The following is an 18,763-nucleotide window of genomic DNA, read 5'->3' as shown; positions in this document are numbered from 1 at the left end:
ACACAAGCAGGGGGAGCAGCAGAGAGAGAGGGAGAAGCAGGCTCTCCACTGAGCAGGGAGCTGGACACGGGGCTCGATCCCAGGACCCCGGGATCATGACCTGAGCCGAAGGCAGACGCTTAACCAACTGAGCCACCCAGGTGCCCCTTAACTAGATTTTCTTTTTTTTAAGATTGTATTTATTTATTTGAGAGAGTGAAAGGGAGAGCACACAAGAGGGGGGAGGGAGAGGGAGAAGCAGACTCCCTGCTGAGTAGGGAGCTCAACACAGGGCTTGATCCCTGGACCTTGGGATCATGACTTGAGCTGAAGGCAGACACTTAACCGACTGAGACACCCCAGGCGCCCCTAGATCTTCTGATTAACTTGCTACAGATCCTACATTGGCACTTACTGCTTCACTTTGCACTTTTGTTATGGAGATGGCTTCTTTCCTTAAACCTCACGAACCAACCTCTGTTAGCTTCAAACTCATCTCCTGCAGCTTCCTCACCTCCCTTAGCCTTTGGAGAACCAAAGAGTTAGGCCTTGCTCTGAATTAGACTTTGGCTTAAGGGGATGTTGTGTCTGGTTTCATCTTCTACCCAGACCACTAAAATTTTCTCTAGAACAGCAATAAGGCTGTTCCACTTTTTTTTAATCACATTTTTTTATCATGTGTTCACTGGAGTAGCACTTCTAATTTTCTTCAAGTACTTTTCTTCTGCATTCACCACTTGGCTGTTTGGTGCAAAAGGCCTAGCTTTCAGCCTATCTCAGCTTCCAACATGCCTTCCTCATTAAGCTTAATTATTTCTAGCTTTTGATTTAAAGCAAGAGATATGTGACTATTCCCCTCACTTGAACACTTAGAGGTTATTAATTGGTCTAATTTCAATATTGTTATGTCTCAGGGAGTAGGGAGGCCCAAGGACAGAGGTGGGCAATAGCCCACGACGCAGTCGAAACACATGCATTTATTAACTTCCCCTTTTATTTGGGTGTGGCTCCTGGTGCCCCAAAAGTAATGGAAAAGTTTGAAATACTGTGAGAATTACCAAACGGTGACACAGAGACATGAAGTGAGCAAATGCTGTTGGAATATGGTACCAACACACTTGCTTGATGCAGGGTTGCTACAAGCCTTCAATTTGTTTAAAAAAAAAAAAGAGAGAGAGAAAGAAAAAAAGAAAACAAAAAGAAAAAAACTCCTGCAATATCTGCGAAGCACAATCAAAAGACATGCCTGCGCTCCAGATACCAAGATACCAAGTCTTGGACTCTTCAGGATCCCACTGGCCATAGCCTGACCAGCTCCACATCTGACTCCAGAGTTCTCCTAATCCAGACACCAATCCTTTATTTCAGAAACTACAAGGCTCCGGGCCAGACCTAGGCCGTTACTCAGAACACCAAGACTTTACCACAGAAACCAGAGCCCTGGCTTTGGGTCACTAGCCTCTACTTCAGACGCCAGATCTCTACAAGATTTAGCTATGCGATCCACCCCTCTCCCGCGCGCTCCCATTTCCACCGGAGGCCCGGGTCGCCTGGCCCTTAACCTCGACAGCAACTCTTCACTCAGACCACCTGGACTCAGGCACCAGAACTTTGCTCCTGGCCAGCCGGGTCCACACGGCCTGCCCTCGGATGGACAGAGTTTTTGACCCCAGGCGGCCAGGCCTGAAACCCCTGAAGCATCCAAGCCCTGTGCTCCCACACGGGCCGCCCCCCGGCCCCGCCGCGAACTCACGAAAACGAGGTCCGGCCGCTGCGGCCGAGAAACACGCGCCATCACCACCATCTTCCTGGCTCTCCAGGTACGGGAGGGAGTCGTGTTATAATGACGCCTCCCGCTGAAGGCCCGCCCCCCGGGGCCAGGCCTATTTCCTATTGGTTGAACCCTTTCCAACCCCGCGGACAGCGTTTGTTGACTTTCGCTTAGAAGGCGCCAGCGACCGGAAGCAGAGAAGAGGCTCCCGAAGATGACGTCATCTTGAACCTCCTCTACCAATCAGCTTCAGTGGTGGAGCCTGCGAACGCCCAATGAGCTGCTGTTTTGCTGAAGGGTTGACTCTGGGCGGAAGCGGCTTTGTAGCCAAGGAGAAGCGAGATGGGGGTGAAGCTGGAGGTGTTTCGGGTCAGTGAGCTTTGCAGCGGGTGGACGGTTGGACTCCTCCCGGCACTGAGGAGGCGGCTCTGAAAGGGAGGGGATTCCAGGAGAGAGGGCGGTGTGGGGAGAAAGCTTCTGAGTTTTGAGAGGGATCTTTAGGGTTGGAAGCCCGGCGGAGGGGGCGCTGGGGTAGGGGAGGGCTGGTGTGCGGAAGGGCGTCTGAGAGGAGTGATCCGAAAAAGGGGCTCCGACAAGGAAGGCTCCAAACCCTGAGGAAGCTCATGGTCTCCGGGTGGTTGTGGGTTTCTAATAGGGAGACCCCTGTGATTAGAGCAATAGATTCCAAATAATGAGGCCTCCTGGGTTTGAAGATGCTCCAGGGATCTGACGAACGGGTAGGTAATGAGGTCTCACGAAGATGCCTTTGATTTTAGGACGAGGTTTTGTACTCTGAGTCAGGGGTCTTTGCGCGCGCGCGCGTGTATGTGTGTGTGTGTCTTCGAGAGGGAGTTTCCCCAAACTTGGAGGAGGCTTTGAGGTCTCTTAAATTATTACTCTTAGGGGTCTAGGCTTTAAGGTGTCAGGCTTCTGTATCCTTGGTGGGAGTTCTGCGGTTCTTGCGGACCCTGAGGAGGCACGCCTAAGCTCTGCGGGAGGATGGTCCTCCAGGCTCTGAGCAACCATGCGTGTTGTGGAAGGGGTTTAATCTGGGGCTCCGCTCATTTACCCCCTGCCCTTCTAGATGACGCTCTACCTCACCTTCCCTGTGGCTATGTTTTGGATTGCCAATCAGGCCGAATGGTTTGAGGACTATGTCATACAGCGCAAGGTGGGCACAGGGAGAGTATTCATGGGTTCATTCCAGGGCGTGGGGGAGAGAATGGAGCACCAACCTGCTGGGGACCAATGTCTGCTTCCCACCAGCCAACCCTGCCCTGGGTGGGGGGCTCTGGAGGCTCCTGGCTCATGCTACCAGCTGTTACTTTGTCCCCACAGAGGGAGCTGTGGCCACCTGAGAAGGAGGACCAGGTAAGTCACATACTCTTCTTCCCCCTAAAGGGACGGAGGTGCCTGGGTCCCTGTGGCCATGATGGGTTTGAATGAAAATTTTGCTCTCAGTCATGAGGAAAGAGAACTGAGAACAGAGGAGCATATAGTTTCTTTCTTGCCCTCTTCCTGAAAGATGAAGCGATCCCCCTTGAACCGTCGCTGTAATTGGCACAGGGCTTCCAGTGTAGATGCTGAACACTGTGAAGCTGTGGCCTGGGGGAGTAAGGGGCAGGGTGGGGGGGAAGGGAGTCTAGGCCCCTGAGGTGTGTGTCCTCCTCCCTTCCCGTTCCACCCCCCTTCTCCAACCCCCAGCACCGGGAGCTAGAAGAATTCAAAGAGAGGCTACGGAAGCAGCGGGAGGAGAAGCTCCTTCGTGCTGCCCAGCAGAGCTCCTGAAGCCTAGCCCCTCCACCAATGAAATAACACACAGTTCCTTGTTTCTTGTGGAAGTGTTTTATTGTCTGTTTTCAGGGGCCATGCAGGGCCCAGGATGGCTCAGGCCCTCAGGGGGCTTGTGTCTGGGGTTGGGGGCTGCTGTTCCGACGGAAGCTGAGGGCACTCGGGTCTTGAGGGGTGAGGAGGGGTTGGGGGCTGAGCGTCCCGGCTCGTTTCTGCACTCCGTCCTGTGGATGAAGAGGGGTCAGCCAGAGGGAGGGACCAAGGACAGTGCCAGCCGGAGGTGACCCAGACATCGGGGGAGGGTGCCTGTGTGCCCCCTCCTGCCGTCTGTCCCTACCATCCACCAATTTCTATGTACCTTAGTTACTCAACCTTTAAGGTGGTATTTGGGGTCTTGATCAGAACCCAGGCTGTGCATGCATATGTGTGTCATAGACACTAGTGTATGGAGGTCTGTGTCCTGTGTATAAACTCATGTGCCCTCTTCCTTGGAGGTGTCTTCCTAGGAAGGGGGGGTCTGCTCATTCTGTCTTCCGTGAAACCCTGAGACAGGGCGGCAGGGCCCTGAGTTCCAGCCACGGCTCTGACATTAACATGCCCCCAGCCTGACCTTGGGCCCCTCTCGGCCCTGTCTGGGCCTTTGTCCTCCCACCCGAAGTTGGGGATTGGATTGGCCAGGTTCCTGTGACTGGCAGGGACCCAGGATGGCACTCTTATCAGGCACTTATCCCTAGGGGGCAAATCGTGGCTAGATGTGAGGGTGAGGCCCCATTTACTCCTGGCTGGGGGTGGGAGGCAGGGTCAGAGCAGTCAGCCTAGCTGGTCTCTGCTCAGCCCCAGCGGCACGTCACCTACCTTGGGGCCTATGGGCTGGAAGCCAGGCAGGGTGCTGACTGTCACACGCTGGTCATCCATACGGCGGGCCTGGGTACTGGCCAGCATGTCCATGAGACTGTCCATCTCGGGTGCAGTGCCACTCTCTGCGTTAAGCAGAAGCATGTAGGGATGAACATACGTGCTGACTCCAGGGGACACAGCCCACCTGGAGCCCCCAACCCACTCCTCCTCCTCCAGTCATGTTCTCTCGGAAGCGTGTTCGTCTGTCCCCCCCATCCCTTACCCAGTGTTCCCATTTGTGGCTTACTTTCTCAGGTTCTTGCCCACAGGCCCCCCAGATGGCCTCTCTCCCTGGATCCCTACGCCCTGCCCCATTCATGCCCCCAAACATCACACCAGTCCCCCCCCACCACCACCCGTGCCCGCTCTCACGGCTCTCGGAGGTCGGATCCGGCCCTGTCTGCAGCGAGCACCGCTGCTCCTCCATCCGGTCGCCCTGCACCTGGCTCAGCAGGTTGAAGAAGCCCTCCTGGTCTGGAGAGCCAGCCTGGGGAACAGACACACTCAGTCCAGCTGGCCTCTCAGCTGGGGAACCCCTCCCCTCCCCTCCTCGGCTCTCACCATGGTCCCCGCCAATGCGCTGCTTTGCCGAGCTGCTCAGAATGAGACCTGAGCCTCCTTCCCCATCCCGGCCCCTGCCCCAGGGGCCCGGCCAGCAGGGCCACCCCACGTGGTGCTGCCTCAGGGGAGAAGCTGCCGTTGCCAGCATCCTGACATCCTAAATTGGGGCCTGACTGCAGGGTGGCCTGGGGGCTGGGACATGAGCCAGGGAAACATACCAGGGGCTGCCCCCAAATCCCGGTATCCCCCACCTCACAGGGGTTAGCACCGAGAGCCCTGACCTCTGCCCTGGGGCTGGGTTAGGCACTTGGACCCTCATGCCCACCAGCACTTCTTTGGGCGGCAACTGGGTCGGGGGTCCCAGGAGACTTGCTTGCTAATTAGGTGCCCTACAAACTAATTAGTCTTGTCATTCACAGGCCCTTGAGTTGGGAGGATGTGTGGGGTGGGATCTGCTTACCTTGACGCAGGGGGCCGAGCTCTCGTCCACCTTCTCTTCCTGGTCCATCATTGTCCCCGCTCCCCTCCCCTGGGTCCTGTCCACTTCTCTGCTGGCCTCTGTCCCGGCCCCGTGCCAGAGAAGGCTTTTTAAAAGACTGGGAATTGGGGGGGAGTGGATACCCAGCCCCAAATCCCCAGCTCATACCCCATCTGCTCCCACCCAAGCTTAAGCCCCATAAAGATGATCCAGATAATTGTTTTTGCAGCAGGATGCAGTGCTGCTGTGGGGGTAGGAGACAGGGTGACCTGGGTTTAGACCTTGCCCAGCAGGACTCACTGGGCCCCAAGAACTCTCAGGTGGGGCTCAGCAGCAGGCCAGACCAGTGTCCCCACAGTGGGGCGAGGGGGCTGGGTGGCCCCACTGGGAGAGGTCAGGCCACCAGGGCAGCTCAGGTGAGATCTGTAGCCCACCAGTGGGAAGCAGTGTGGATGGTCTCACCCTGCCGGAAGGGCAGTTGCCATCCGCAGGTGGTAGGGGAAGAAGCTGGACCTGAGGACGACTGAGGCACCACCAGGCCGACTAGCTCCATCTCTGTCTCCTGCCCCCCCCCCCCACTGTCCCTGGGTCTGGTTGCCCACCACAGGCCCTAAGACAAGAAGGTCTGGGATTTCCTTTTTTATTTTTTAAGGTTTTATGTATTTGAGAGAGAGTGAGAGAGAGCAGGAGTGTGTGTGTGTGGGGGGGGGAAGTGGGGCAGAGGGAGATGGAGAAGCAGATTCTCCACTGAGCAGGGAGCCCGACATGGAGCTCCATCCCAGGACCCTGGGATCATGACCTGAGTAGAGGGCAGACGCTTAGCCGACTGAGCCACCCAGGTGCACCAAGAGGGTCTGGGATTTCCTGTCCTGCCACCGATGGCCAGGTTGAGCTTTCTCCTGAGATCTCAGTGCCTGGGGATGGGAGGCAAGGAGCCCCAAGCAGCTATGGCCTTCTTCTAGTGCCCTGGGTGCCACTGGGAGGGTCCTGCTGGAACCCCATCCCCTACCCAAGATGCCTTTCTAGAAACCAGTTAAAACCTCTTCTCAGAGTAAATGGGCCGCACGAGCACCACACCTGCCTGAGCACAAAGCTGAAAGCTCAGTCCTCTTCCCCCAGGCAACTGTTCCCCATCCAGGGCCCCCACCCACACCCTGTCCACAACCCCGAGTCCTCGATGCCAACCGGACGCCCTGCTCTTCCACGGATGCACTAGTTTCCTGGAGCTGCCTTAACAAAGTCACAAGCTGGGTGGCTTAGGGCAACAGATGATTTGTCACACAGTTCTGGAGGCCGGAGCCAGAAGTTGGGACGTTGGCAGTGCCATGCTCCTGAGACCCGCAGGGGAGGGTCCTTCCTTCCCTCTCCCTGGCTCCTCGTGGTTGTAGGCAGCCCTCAGTGCCCCTTGGCTGGTCGCTGCAGTATTTCAACCTCTGCCTCTGTCATCATGCGACATTCCTCTGTGTCCCTGTCTTCACATGACCGTCACAAGACATGGAACCCAGTCGTTGCGTTAGAGCCTCATGCTACTGCAGGCTGACCTCTTAACTAACTGCATCTGCAACGACTCTATTTCCAAATAAGGTCACAGTCTCAGGTACCAGAGCTTAGGCCTTCAACCTGACTTGGGGGAGGGTGGGCAGGATACCATTCAGCCATTAACAGCAGAAGACCCTGGTCACCCTCACAGAGTATAGTTGGGGGTGGTAGGCCCTCTGGACCTTCACCCCCAGGGGACAGATTGAGAAGCTAGAGGGGTCTCACGGCCTTCCAACTCCTCCCTGTGCCCCTGCAATCCATCCTTCCCCTCCAGGAGCTGCAGGGATCCCCTCCCTCCCCTGCTCAGAACTCTCCCTTGGCCCCCATTGCCCTGAGGAGAAAACTCAAACACCATGGAGTAATGGAATGTTCTAAAATCGGGGATGGGTGCACAACTCTGGACATGCTAAAATGCATTGAATTGTACATTCTCAGCAAGTGAACTGTGTGGTATGTGAATTATATCTCAATAAAGCTATGAAAGAAAGAAAAAACAAGAAAGGAATGCAGAGAGGGAGGAAAACATGGAAGAAAACCCCCAAGTCCTACCTAGAGTAGCCAGCCATCCTGGTTTGCCCAGGACTTTCTCAGTTTTAGCACTGGAAGTCCTGTGTCCTGGGAACCTCTCGATCCCAGGCAAATTGGACTGGGTCAGTCCTACCTTGTCCCACAGAGGTCTGGCCTCTGCAGCCCCTCCAAGCTCACCTGCCTTCCTCCGCTCCTCCAGCTACATCCCCGCTTCTCTCTGCCTGGATCACTGCATAGCTGCTGCTTGATGTCCGTCAGGTTAAATCTAAACGTCACCCTGTCAGGGTCCCCCCTCTGGTACCACACACAATAAACCACCCCCCCCACATGTGGCACGTGCTCTCACATCACTGTTTATTTCCGTTAGAACGGAATTGACCATTTTCTCTCCCCCTTCCATTTAACCTTAAGTGCCACATGGCACATCTAGTTTTATTCACTGTTGCCTGTCCCATGTAAGTGGCAAAGGGCCAAGCACCAGACGAACTCCTTTTTTTTTTCTTTTTTAAGATTTTATTTATTTATTTGAGAAAGAGCATGAGCAGGGGGAAGGGCAGAGGGAGAAGCAGACTCCCTGCTAAGCAGAGAGCCTGATGTGGGGCTCCATCCCAGGACTCCAGCATTATAACCTGAGCCAAAGGCAGACACTTAACTTACTGAGCCACCCAGGCGCCCCATCCGGACCAATTCTTTTTTTTTTTTTTTTTTTTTTTGAGATTTTATTTATTTATCTGACAGAGACAGCGAGAGAGGGAACACAAGCAGGGGGAGCTGGAGAGGGAGAAGCAGGCTCCTCGCTGAGCAGGGAACCTGATGTGGGGCTTGATCCCAGGACGCTGGGATCATGACCTGAGCGGAAGGCAGATAGAGGCTTACCCACTGAGCCACCCAGGCGCTCCCATCCAGACCAATTCTTAATAAACTTAACCAAATGAAGGAACTAGTTCTGGACTCTGCATTCACACACGAGCATCACACCTGAAATACGGGGCCTCTTTTGGATGGGTGCTGCTGGACTGTGCCCTCTGTGACAAGGGGGCAGCCGTTTGCTGGCACACGGCAGGAGCAGGCCATGGAATTTCAAGTCAAGTGTGAACTGAGTGCGTGTGTAGGTGTGTAAGGGGTTGAGCATGCCCCTAAGCCCACGAGTTCATCAGCAGACGAATGTGATCATCAGTCTGTGAGGGCGTGTGTGCACCCGGTGAGGGCAAGGCTATGACAAGCGGTCCTCCTGGGGAAGAGTCCTGGTTCAGATCCCAGCAGGCCTATTCATCATGTGGCCTTAGACAAGAGTCCTGCTGAGCCGCGGTTTTGTTGTCTATACCGCACTCCCTGTCAGAAGTTCTCCGAGGATCGAGTGAGAATCTGACACAGGTCCTTGGCACACAGTAGGTGCTGGCTTAGCTTCAACCCTCCCTCCGGGCTTCCTCGTGAATTGATCAAATGTTGTCCAGCTTGCTGCTACGCTCTGGGGAACAGAAGGTAAGTGGGTCACGGGCTTATGGCCCCCCGCGGCCCCGGATGGGCACACAGCGTCCGTCAGCCACGGAGAAACTTCTGGCAGGGTGGTGGCTGTGTCTGGGGAAGATTAAAACGTTAGATTCCCCGCGATCCCACTTGCTCGCTGCACGCAAGCAGGGAAGGTGTGTCTGAGCTCACGTCTGCGTGTGTCGTCGGGGTGCCCCTCCAGCGACTCCGCACTCGTCTGCGTGGACACATCCGCCCCCCCATTCTGCGAGGGACAGATCTTCCTCTCCGAGGACCGCTGCGGGGAGGGGCCAGCTCCGCGGGGCGGGGTCCAGGTGGCTGACGCGCGGGGCCACGCCCCCACCTTGGGACAGACCCGGAAGCGGTGGCGGCGCCCCTAGGGGAAGATGGCGCCCTTGGGGCTGAAGGCGGTGGTGGGGGAAAGTGAGTGCGTCTCCTAGGGGGGCGGGGGCCAGGGGTGCACGAACCCTGGACCCCGGCGGCGGGGATTTGGCGGCTGGGCTGGGCGTCGAGCACCTGATCCTCGAGGGGGCGGGCGGGGACATGGTCCTGCTGGACGTCCCGGCTCTCCCGTGCCGGAGCGAAACAAAGTTGGGAGACTGGATTCCGGGGACCCAAGGGGATCGGGCTAGGGGTGGCGTAGGCAGGCGCCAGGGCTTGCCCTCCTGGACCCCCTAGGGTGCCGGCGGAGAGAGGGCACAGCTGGACGCCCAGACTGCCGGATCTCCGAGCCTGGCAGAGTCGGGGGTGGGGGCTGGACTCTTGGACTGGGGCCCGGGCTGGGTGCGCTGGTCAACTATCCCAGGTGGTGTGAGAGTTCGGGGGATGTGGTCAGGCCAGTGTCCAGGCCCAGGGGTGGGGGACACCTTCCTTCTTGCCGGGTCCCCACGAACCTCACGCAGCGTGAGGACTCGGGCGTCTAGGCCGCGTGGGTCGGGGCCCTTGGGAGAGGGGTGGAGGTCGCCCCCTCCCCCATCTCGGGTAGTTCCGGTCTCAGCACCTCCTTCCTCCTCCTTCCGCCCTGGAGGTTCTGATAAGAGTGGACATGACACTCTGGGAGGGCGGGGCCACCCTGTCCCTTCTGCCTCCTCCCTCCGCAAGGCAGGGCAGACTATGGCTCAAACCCCTACCACCCCAACCCAAAATGGGGAGAGGCCAGGCCCGCCTCAGAGCAGGGAGTCAAGGGTCCTGCAAGGAAACTGATGGAGGTCGAGTGGTGGGGTCTGGCTTCAACGTCCCCACCAGGAGAACTCGAGGTTGCAGATGGCGAGGCTGAGAGCCAGGCTCTGGAGGGAGGTAGACGTGTATGTGAGCTCTAGCTTTTCAGTTATTCGTTCATCTAAAGCATATTTAATGAGTGGCTACTTAAGCCCCAGGCACTTAGCCATTTAGGGCTCAGGGTGCTTAGGCTAGTCACTTGTCTTCTCTGAACCTGTTTCCCTGTCTGTAAATTGGGGGTGAGTGACCTCACAAGACTGATGAGAGAAGTAAACAGGAGTGAAGATGGAGGCCCAGAAGTCTTGGGGGCATGTTGGGGCCACAGAATCCAATATCCTGAGCCCACTCTACCTTCCCTGCAGAAATTCTGAGCGGAGTCATTCGGAGTGTCAAAAAGGATGGGGAGTGGAAGGTATGGAGTTGGCAGAATACCTTGTCCAGACCCATGTGGGGTGCCCTGAATGTGGGACCCATAAGAACTCCCTGAGGAGGCTGCTGGTCCATGCGGTGGGGTTGGGTGGGTGGGTCTGGGTCAGGGTGGGGTCGGGTGGGGGTCCTGGGTCCTCCCATCCAGCCAGCTCTTGAAGCTGTCAGTTCTGCCTGCCACCCCAGCCCCACCTCAGGGGTAGCTGTAGCCTCTCCTGCCCACTCATCTGTCCATCAGTACATCTGTCTCCATCCATCCGGACAGGTACTCATCATGGACCATCCGAGCATGCGCATCTTGTCCTCCTGCTGCAAGATGTCAGACATCCTGGCTGAGGGAATTACTAGTGAGTGGACACCCCCACCCCATGCTGCCCAGATGGGACCTGAATATGGGGTCCCCTAAAATTGTCCAGAACTCCTGAATACTCAACTCCCTGTATATACAGCTCTTCTTCCTCCTGAGTGGGGGAGCCTGTGACGGGCACACCTCCGATGCAGGACTCCCCAGCTGCGACTCCTAAGGGGTTAGCCTCCCCAACTATGTAACTCCTGTGTGTGGAACACCATGTAGGACCCTCAGAGTGAACTCAGTGTGAGACCCCCCAGAATGTGTGACTTTCTATGGGGGGCCCCTAGGAGGCATGGCTGTGACCTTGAATGTGTAGAACCCTGCCCATGTAACTCTTAGCTGTGTGCCCTATGGGCGGGTACCTCCCCTTAGGCGCCTGAGGGCGTACAGCTCGCCCTGTCCTAGCATCCAACCCTCTTGCCCAAGTGTCCAACTCTCTGAGTCTGAGACTCTCCGTGAGCCCTGGCCCCAATGCCACCTACATATGGCCCTTTCTCCATTCCTCCTAGTCGTTGAAGACATCAACAAACGGCGAGAACCCATCCCCAGTTTGGAGGCCATTTATTTGCTCAGCCCCACGGAGAAGGTGCCTGTGTGAATTGTGTGTGTGTGTATGTACACATGCCTCTGTGCACGTCTGTATGTGTCAGGTCAGGGGAGGGGGCCCAGGCAGTGGCTGGGAGGCTGGGGCAGGGCTCTGGAGGGGCAGGGCCAGGCTTGGTTTGGACAATGGTCTGCCTCCCCCAGTCAGTGCAGGCCCTGATAGCAGACTTCCGGGGGACTCCGACCTTCACCTACAAAGCAGCACACGTCTTCTTCACCGACAGTGAGTGAAGCGAGCTGGGGGCATTGGGGGAGGGGGGGTCGGAACGTGGGGCTACTCTGGCCTGATGCCCCCTCTTGCCCACCCCAGCCTGCCCCGAGCCCCTGTTCAGTGAGCTGAGCCGCTCCCGTCTAGCCAAGGTGGTGAAGACGCTGAAAGAGATCCACCTGGCCTTCCTCCCCTACGAGGCCCAGGTACAGCCCAGGCTAGTCCAGGGTGGGGGGTGGGGGTCCGTGACCAAACGTCCTAGGTTCCCTCAGAAACAGACACTGAACCCAGTAAAGGGGACATTGGGTCAGAAAGGAAAGCAGCCAACACAGAGGGGGCACCTGAACTTCTGTCCCCCTGGGCAACTGCAGGGGGCAGCGTAGAGAGGTGTCTCTGAGGTGTCCTGCCCGAGGGGGAGGGGGCCGGGGTGTTTCTCCACCTCCTGCAGGCATCAGTTGGGAGCGGCCCAGGACCTGCCTCCTGGATGGCGAAGCAGGCTCCAGAGCCCAGGGGACGCCCCGGGGAGCGGCAGGTGCTGGAGGCCGCACGCGGGCCAGGGGTACACCCAGAGCGGTGGCCTCGGCACTTATGCCCTCCCAGGTGTTCTCCCTGGATGCCCCCCACAGCACCTACAACCTCTACTGCCCCTTCCGGGTGGGGGAGCGGGCCCGGCAGATCGAGGCACTGGCCCAGCAGATCGCCACACTGTGCGCCACACTGCAGGAGTACCCGGCCATCCGCTACCGCAAGTGGGGACCCCACCCCGATGCCACCCCCCACCCTGACCCCAGCCTGCCTGCAGCCTTGAACCTCACTTTTGACCCCAGTCCTGGTCCTCGCCCAGGCCCGACTCCCATCCCTAACCCCATCCTGACCTCCCGCGTGTGCCTGGACCTCCCCCGCCCCACGCCTGATCCCCCATGTCTGCCCACCCCACCCGCAGGGGCCCAGAGGTCACGGCGCAGCTGGCCCACGTGGTCCTGGCCAAGCTGAATGCCTTCAAGGCAGATAATCCCAGTCTGGGTGAGGTAAGGGGGCCTGCCGGGGAGGTGGGGATGAAGCCACGACCAAGGAAGGCCGGGGTCAGTATCCTCATCCCTGCCAACCCCCCAGGGCCCGGAAAAAACCCGCTCACAGCTACTCATCATGGACCGGGGGGCGGACCCTGTGTCCCCGCTGCTGCATGAGCTCACCTTCCAGGCCATGGCCTATGACCTGCTGAACATCGAACAGGACACGTACAAGTAGGCGGAGCCCAGGAACACTACCCACCCCCTCATCAGCTCCTGGGTCCCTGGTCCTCGGCCGGTTGCCCTGACCCTCCGTCTCCCGCAGGTACGAGACCACCGGGCTGAGCGAGGCCCGTGAGAAGGCGGTGTTGCTGGATGAGGACGATGACCTGTGGGTGGAGCTACGGCACATGCACATCGCAGACGTGTCCAAGTGCGTGCCCCTCCGCAGGTGGCCCCACCTGCATCCCCAGTCCCGTCTCCCCCCTCCACTGTGGGCCGTGTATGCGGTCTTTGGCTCTGGGTGAGCGCGCCAATACAAGCCACGCCCCTCAGCCGGATTCCTTGGTGTGGGCTTGCCCATGGCCTGGTACAGGGACACGTGTGTCCCCTGCCCCCCCCCCCCCCGCCGTCAAACTACAGTGTTGGCGCCAGTCCCCCCCCCCCCACTCTTCACCGCCAGGAGGGTCACGGAGCTTCTGAAGACGTTCTGTGAGAGCAAGAGGCTGACCACCGACAAGGTAGGGGCAGGCCGGCGTCAGGATGGGCAACTGGGGAGGAGAGACCCCTGCCCGGATAGAGCGGGGGCAGGGCCCCAGTCCAGTGGCAGAGCCTGGAGTGGGATCCGGGGTGGGCAGGGCTGGGCCTCACAGCCTCCCTGTCCCCAGGCCAACATCAAAGACCTGTCCCACATCCTGAAAAAGATGCCGCAGTACCAGAAGGAGCTGAACAAGGTGAGCATGGGTGGGGAACCTGCCCCCCCCCCACTGCCGCCAGGCTCTTGGCTTGGACTCAGTTTCTGTTACCCCCAACTCCACCTCCCACCCCGCAGTATTCCACGCACCTGCATTTAGCCGACGACTGCATGAAGCACTTCAAGGGTTCGGTGGAGAAGCTGTGCGGTGTGGAGCAGGTGGGGGAGGGCCTGGGACAGGGGTGGGGCCTCAGAGAGATGGGCCTGTAGAGGGGGCTCGGTCTGCAGGGGAGGCGCCTTGTAGAGGTGTGGCCTGTGAGAGGGGCGGGGCCTTTGGAGAGCCCGCGGGGACTGAGAGGGGTGGACCCTGGGGAGAGGGGGTCCTGGGACAGGGGTTTGGTCTATGGGGTGGGCAGGGCAGGTCCCTAGAGAGGTAGGACCCGGATAAGGGGTGGGGCCTGTGGAGAGGTGGGGCCTTGAGAGGGGCGGAGCCTGTTGATGGCCAGGGATGAAACCTTCAGAGACCTGATAGTAGGAAGAAGCAGGTCCCCAAAGTCCTGCCAAGGACCCTGGGGGTGGCCTAGCTCTGGAACCCCCCAACCCCTGCCCCGCAGGACTTGGCCATGGGCTCAGACGCAGAGGGTGAGAAGATCAAGGATGCCATGAAGCTGATCGTGCCCGTGCTGCTGGATACAACGGTCCCAGCCTATGACAAGATCCGGGTCCTGTTGCTCTACATCCTTCTACGGAACGGTGGGTTGGGGGCATGGGAAGGCCTCCGGATACCCCCATTCACGGGGGTCTGCAGTGATCCAGGGAATCTCTCAGCCCCACAGTTTTCCTGACCTTGGGATGCCCCCACTCAACAGGCACACCAGACCCCCCAGATATACCCGCCTCGAACCTGGGAACCCCCTCCATTGATCTGGGGGATCTCTCATTGACGTGAGGGCTCCGTTGACATAAGGACCCCCAAATCTATGACTCCTCCAAACTTGGCCCCCTCAACTAATTCCAGACCCCCATCTCTCCCCTCTGGGATCCCCATCCAGAATTCTAGCATCTTCCTTGCACCTGCCCCAGTGGCTCCCTTGGTCCAGAGGACCCCCCCCATCACAGTCTAGGGACCTCCTCTCGCCACCCCCAACCCCCTTCACCCAGGAACCCCATGGCCACCTTCCATCCCCCCACCCTCTCTGAGCCAGCCCCCCTCATGAGAATCCCATCCTCAGAAGCCCACCACCCATCCTCTTCCTCCAGGCGTGAGTGAGGAGAATCTGGCCAAGCTGATCCAGCATGCCAACGTGCAGGCACACAGCAGCCTCATCCGGAACCTGGAGCAGCTGGGGGGCACGGTCACCAATCCTGGGGTATGCTGGCCTGGCAAGCTGTACGGTCAGAGACTGGGCGGAAGGCAAATGTGGGCTTGGGGGGGGTGCCTGGGAGGGTCAGAGCCTGGGGCCTGGGGGGCTGGGGCATTCAAGGCATGGGCTTGGAGGACAGGGAGGTCTGTGCAGGATCAGGTCTGGGGACCAGCAGGCACCACAGCTGTCCCCAGTCATGGGTCACATGATAAGCAGGGAGTAAGGTGCAGCCAGAGCTGTGGTCCTGGTGATGGTGCAGTGGGGGTGTGTGACCAGAGTCCCGGGGGCGGACAGCAGGGTCGCCGGCACACAGTGGACCGTGGGATCCTGGAGGACTCAGAGGACCCTCCCCAAAACAACCCCCCCGCAAACACACCCGCACAGCAGCTTCCTGTGCTCAGCTGTCTGCTTAGCTGCTCCTGTCTCTCTCTGGCCCTGTGTGTCCCCCCTCCCCTGACCCTGCCTCCACTACTGGGGTGGCTCTCCTGTCCCCTCACCTGTCCCTAATCGCTCTCCCGGCCCCCCGTCTGTCGCCCTGTCTCCCACCTCCTGATTCCACTGTTTCTCCGTGCCCTTCCGCCTCTGTCCCCACCTGTCTGTCGTCCTCGTCTTTGTCTTTGCCACAGGTCTTGGTCTCACTGGGTCTGTATCTCTCTCTCCTTCTCGTGCCCTGTCCCTCTCCCTCTCTCTTTCCCTCTTTCTCCCTCTCCCCGGCCCTCCCTCCTTCTTTCTCCTTCCCTCTCTCTCTGCTCCTCTGTTCCATTTCTCCATCTTTTTCTGCAACCCTTCCCCCAAGCCAGATGAGCCCCCAGCCCCACCTGTGACCCGCCTCCTTCTCCCCCATTCCCCCCCCCCCCCGCCGCCTGTAGGGCTGTGGGACCTCAAGCCGGCCAGAGCGGAGGGAGCGCTTGGAGCCCACCTATCAGCTGTCCCGCTGGACCCCCGTCATCAAGGACGTCATGGAGGTACCGCTGGTGGGGCCTGAGCTCCCCCTGCATACCCCCACACCCCACACCAAGTCCCGCCCTGATCTAGGCGGTGGCTCAGCCCTCTTCATGTCACGGTGCTAAGCCTCGGGGCTTAAGGGAAAATCCCTCATTATGGGCATCCCCCTGGCATCTGACCCATTCTGCCAGCGGGGTGTCCCAAGCCGACACCCAAGGAATTGGGACAGCAGGGGGGCCCCTCGAGGGGGAGCCTCATTTCCTGTCCAACCACTGGCCCCTTCCTTAGTCCTCCTCTGTTCTCTTCCCCTGCTGCCCGCCTCCCAAGAAATCCCCTTGTTCCCCCTTCACCCTCCCCACCACCAGCCCCTGCCCATCCCGGGAGCCCAGAGCAGCGACAGCTTAAAGGACCAGGCCAGGGGCCCGGCCTCCTGGCTTCCTGCCTGCTTTTCCTCTGGCACCTGGCGCCTCTGCCCGCTTGGGGGCCCAGCAACCTTGCCCGCCCCCCCCCCCCCAAGGACCCTGAATGCCCCGTCACCTGGGGCTGCTCTCCTAAGCCTCCTTCTCCGGCTCCCAGGATGCCGTGGAGGACCGGCTGGACCAAAAGCTGTGGCCCTTTGTGTCCGCCCCCAACCCCACGTCCAGCTCCCAGGCTGCTGTCAGGTGAGGGCCCTGGGGACGCCCCCTGCCCACACCCAGGCCCATGTGATGTGAGGGGTGTGGTGGTGGCGGGGCGGGGGGCGGGGGGGACTCCTGCCCAGACTGACCTCTGCCTGCCTCCCCCTGCACAGTGCCCGCTTTGGCCACTGGCACAAGAACAAGGCCGGTGTGGAGACGCGGGCAGGGCCCCGGCTCATCGTCTACGTCCTGGGCGGCGTGGCAATGTCAGAGATGAGGGCCGCCTATGAGGTGACCAGGGTCACCGATGGCAAGTGGGAGGTGCTCATTGGTGAGAAGCCAGGACTGGGGTCCCTGGGTGCTGGGGCTGGACTCGTAGGTGCTTTAGAGGGTCAGGCTGACAGGGGACTCCCTGTTGGATCCCCCAAACCTGGAGCCTGTGCAGGGGCTGGGGCTTGGGTTCCCAGGGAAGGGGTCACCTGGGGGCTGGACCCCTATGTTTCTAAGGAGTCTAGACTCCTGAGTCCTGAGAGTCAGGGCCTGCTTTCCCAAGGACCTTTGCTGGAGGTCCCGAGGCAGCGGCCCCACCTCCCCAACCCTCCCCTGCTGCCCAGGTTCCTCGCACATCCTCACCCCGACCCGCTTCCTGGATGACCTCAAGACGCTGGACCAGAAGCTGGAGGACATTGCCTTACCCTGACCTGCCCCCCTCCCTTCCCAGAGAAATAAACTCCCTTCTCTCTGCCTACCAGCGCCCAGCTCGCCTTCTTTCTGACGGAGCTGACCTGGGCCAGCCTCCCATGGGCCCTCCTCCCTGACCTGTCCCTCAGGACCCACTCTTGTCCTGCCAGAGGGCATCTTAAGCTGAGGTGAAGGTTAACAGTTGGGCTTGGTTTGAACATTGGCTCCGACACCGACTAGCTGGAAGGCCTTGGCTGGCTTCCTGGGTTCTCCATGCATCCTAACCATGGGGCCGCTTTGCAGAGGAGATAGATGTCATGCCAGAAAGCTGATGGCGTGAGGGCCCTCCGCGGGCCCTAGAGTCATCTTGGCCGCTGTGATGGGCCTGTTAGTATTAGCAAGCAGAACGGACCCGGTATCCTGCCCCATCCCCACTCCAGGAACTGTCTTGATGGGCCCTGGAGCCATACGCGGGGATCAGAGTCTGCCTTTGTGTAAAGACAGACACACAGCACACCATGCCCAGTTCCCACCCACCCCCGAGCGTTCAAAGTCTCCCGGCCCATCCTCGGCCCCACCCCCAGGGTGTTCACAGGGGCTCATAACGGCAGGATATGGCAGAGGGTATATGAGTGTGCTGGGCCTGCCCTAACAAAGTACCCCAGCCTGGGTGATTTAAACAACAGAGATGTGTTCTCCCACAGCCCTGGGGACCGGAAGTCCAAGCTCAAGGTGTCCGCAGGGTTGGTTCTCCTGAGGCCTCTCACCGGCAAGTGGAGGCCGAGATGTGGTCTTCCATGTCCTTACGTGGCTGTCCCTCTGCATGCCTGTGTCCTAATCCCCCCTTCTAGAAGGACACCAGCCATGTTGGATTAAGGCCCACCCTAATGACCTCGTTTTAACTTAATTATCTTGTAAAAAGACTCTCTCCAAACACAGTCACATTCTGAGGCACTGGGGGTTGGGACTTCCACGTGAATTTTTTTTTTGGGGGGGGGGAGTACAATTCAGCCCGTAACACCCAGTTAAAAGGAGATCTGAATCTCACAGCGTGAATAAGATATGACCATTCTCTCTCTGTGGGGCACAGATACTGAGCCAGGCGGACAGCAGCAGACGGGCCTGTGGGAGCCCAGAGGATACCCTAATCTAGCCAGACTGGAGGCAGTCAAGGAAGTCTTCCTGGAGGAGGGGAAGTCTGAGTTGAGAATGAAAAGAGTCAGGGAAGGGCGGGGAAGGCACAGGGGAGGCAAAGGCAAGAGAGTGAGATGGAGCAAAAAGGATATTGAGGGGCAATAAGACCTGAGAGCCACAAAGCGCCTGGAAGGCCTAGGTGAGGATTTGGTCCCTGCTGGCACAATGGAAAACTCTGGGTGGGTAAACTGGGACTAGCG

At 59.0% G+C, this 18,763-nt stretch overlaps 4 protein-coding genes across 10 annotated transcripts in view; 2 read left to right on the top strand and 2 right to left on the bottom strand.

Annotated features, from left to right (window-relative positions):
- The window catches only part of XAB2 (XPA binding protein 2), an 11,759-nt gene extending 9,912 nt beyond the window's left edge, over window positions 1–1,847 (bottom strand). Inside the window, exon 1 of the mRNA XM_081812196.1 lies at window positions 1,733–1,847. Coding sequence (XP_081668322.1) covers window positions 1,733–1,783 — 51 coding nt within the window. The 5' untranslated portion in view covers window positions 1,784–1,847. The remainder of the gene's footprint in view (window positions 1–1,732) is intronic.
- A 184-nt stretch (window positions 1,848–2,031) lies between these two features.
- On the top strand, window positions 2,032–3,581 carry PET100 (PET100 cytochrome c oxidase chaperone). 3 transcript variants are annotated; one of them, XM_031037916.2, is made up of 5 exons: window positions 2,048–2,119; window positions 2,406–2,487; window positions 2,835–2,921; window positions 3,089–3,121; window positions 3,455–3,581. In XM_031037916.2, the coding sequence occupies exons 2-5, from the start codon at window positions 2,464–2,466 to the stop codon at window positions 3,536–3,538; spliced, it is 228 nt and encodes a 75-aa protein (XP_030893776.1). In that variant the 5' UTR covers window positions 2,048–2,119; window positions 2,406–2,463; the 3' UTR covers window positions 3,539–3,581. The 3 variants fall into 3 exon arrangements, with proteins under 3 accessions (XP_006742353.1, XP_081668034.1, XP_030893776.1); XM_006742290.3 differs by lacking the exon at window positions 2,406–2,487 and having other exon boundaries at window positions 2,032–2,119; XM_081811908.1 differs by lacking the exon at window positions 2,406–2,487 and having other exon boundaries at window positions 2,032–2,119; window positions 3,017–3,121.
- On the bottom strand, window positions 3,577–5,868 carry PCP2 (Purkinje cell protein 2). Of its 2 annotated transcripts, none has more exons than XM_081811889.1 (4): window positions 5,460–5,868; window positions 4,811–4,925; window positions 4,397–4,521; window positions 3,577–3,765 (listed from the first exon to the last, which is right to left on the bottom strand). In XM_081811889.1, exons 1-4 carry the CDS (start codon window positions 5,508–5,510, stop codon window positions 3,646–3,648), a joined length of 411 nt encoding a protein of 136 aa, XP_081668015.1. In that variant the 5' UTR covers window positions 5,511–5,868; the 3' UTR covers window positions 3,577–3,645. The 2 variants fall into 2 exon arrangements, with proteins under 2 accessions (XP_081668015.1, XP_030893770.1); XM_031037910.2 differs by lacking the exon at window positions 5,460–5,868 and adding an exon at window positions 5,000–5,063.
- A 3,449-nt stretch (window positions 5,869–9,317) lies between these two features.
- On the top strand, window positions 9,318–17,441 carry STXBP2 (syntaxin binding protein 2). Of its 4 annotated transcripts, none has more exons than XM_006742288.3 (19): window positions 9,318–9,455; window positions 10,613–10,662; window positions 10,942–11,023; window positions 11,538–11,614; window positions 11,776–11,854; window positions 11,942–12,045; window positions 12,440–12,588; window positions 12,783–12,867; window positions 12,953–13,083; window positions 13,175–13,282; window positions 13,532–13,589; window positions 13,737–13,802; window positions 13,901–13,981; window positions 14,377–14,515; window positions 15,023–15,132; window positions 15,996–16,091; window positions 16,648–16,733; window positions 16,862–17,019; window positions 17,303–17,441. In XM_006742288.3, the coding sequence occupies exons 1-19, from the start codon at window positions 9,419–9,421 to the stop codon at window positions 17,386–17,388; spliced, it is 1,782 nt and encodes a 593-aa protein (XP_006742351.2). In that variant the 5' UTR covers window positions 9,318–9,418; the 3' UTR covers window positions 17,389–17,441. The 4 variants fall into 4 exon arrangements, with proteins under 4 accessions (XP_006742351.2, XP_081667992.1, XP_081668005.1 ...); XM_081811866.1 differs by having other exon boundaries at window positions 11,538–11,639; XM_081811879.1 differs by lacking the exon at window positions 9,318–9,455 and adding an exon at window positions 10,155–10,328.
- The last annotated feature ends 1,322 nt before the right edge of the window (window positions 17,442–18,763 follow it).

The sequence above is a fragment of the Leptonychotes weddellii genome, chromosome 1, assembly GCF_054177405.1.
Source record: "Leptonychotes weddellii isolate Sample4059 chromosome 1, ASM5417740v2, whole genome shotgun sequence".
NCBI lineage: Eukaryota > Metazoa > Chordata > Mammalia > Carnivora > Phocidae > Leptonychotes > Leptonychotes weddellii.
The sequence above is the reverse complement of the archived record's forward strand: the minus strand, read 5'-3'. Positions and strand labels throughout refer to the sequence as shown.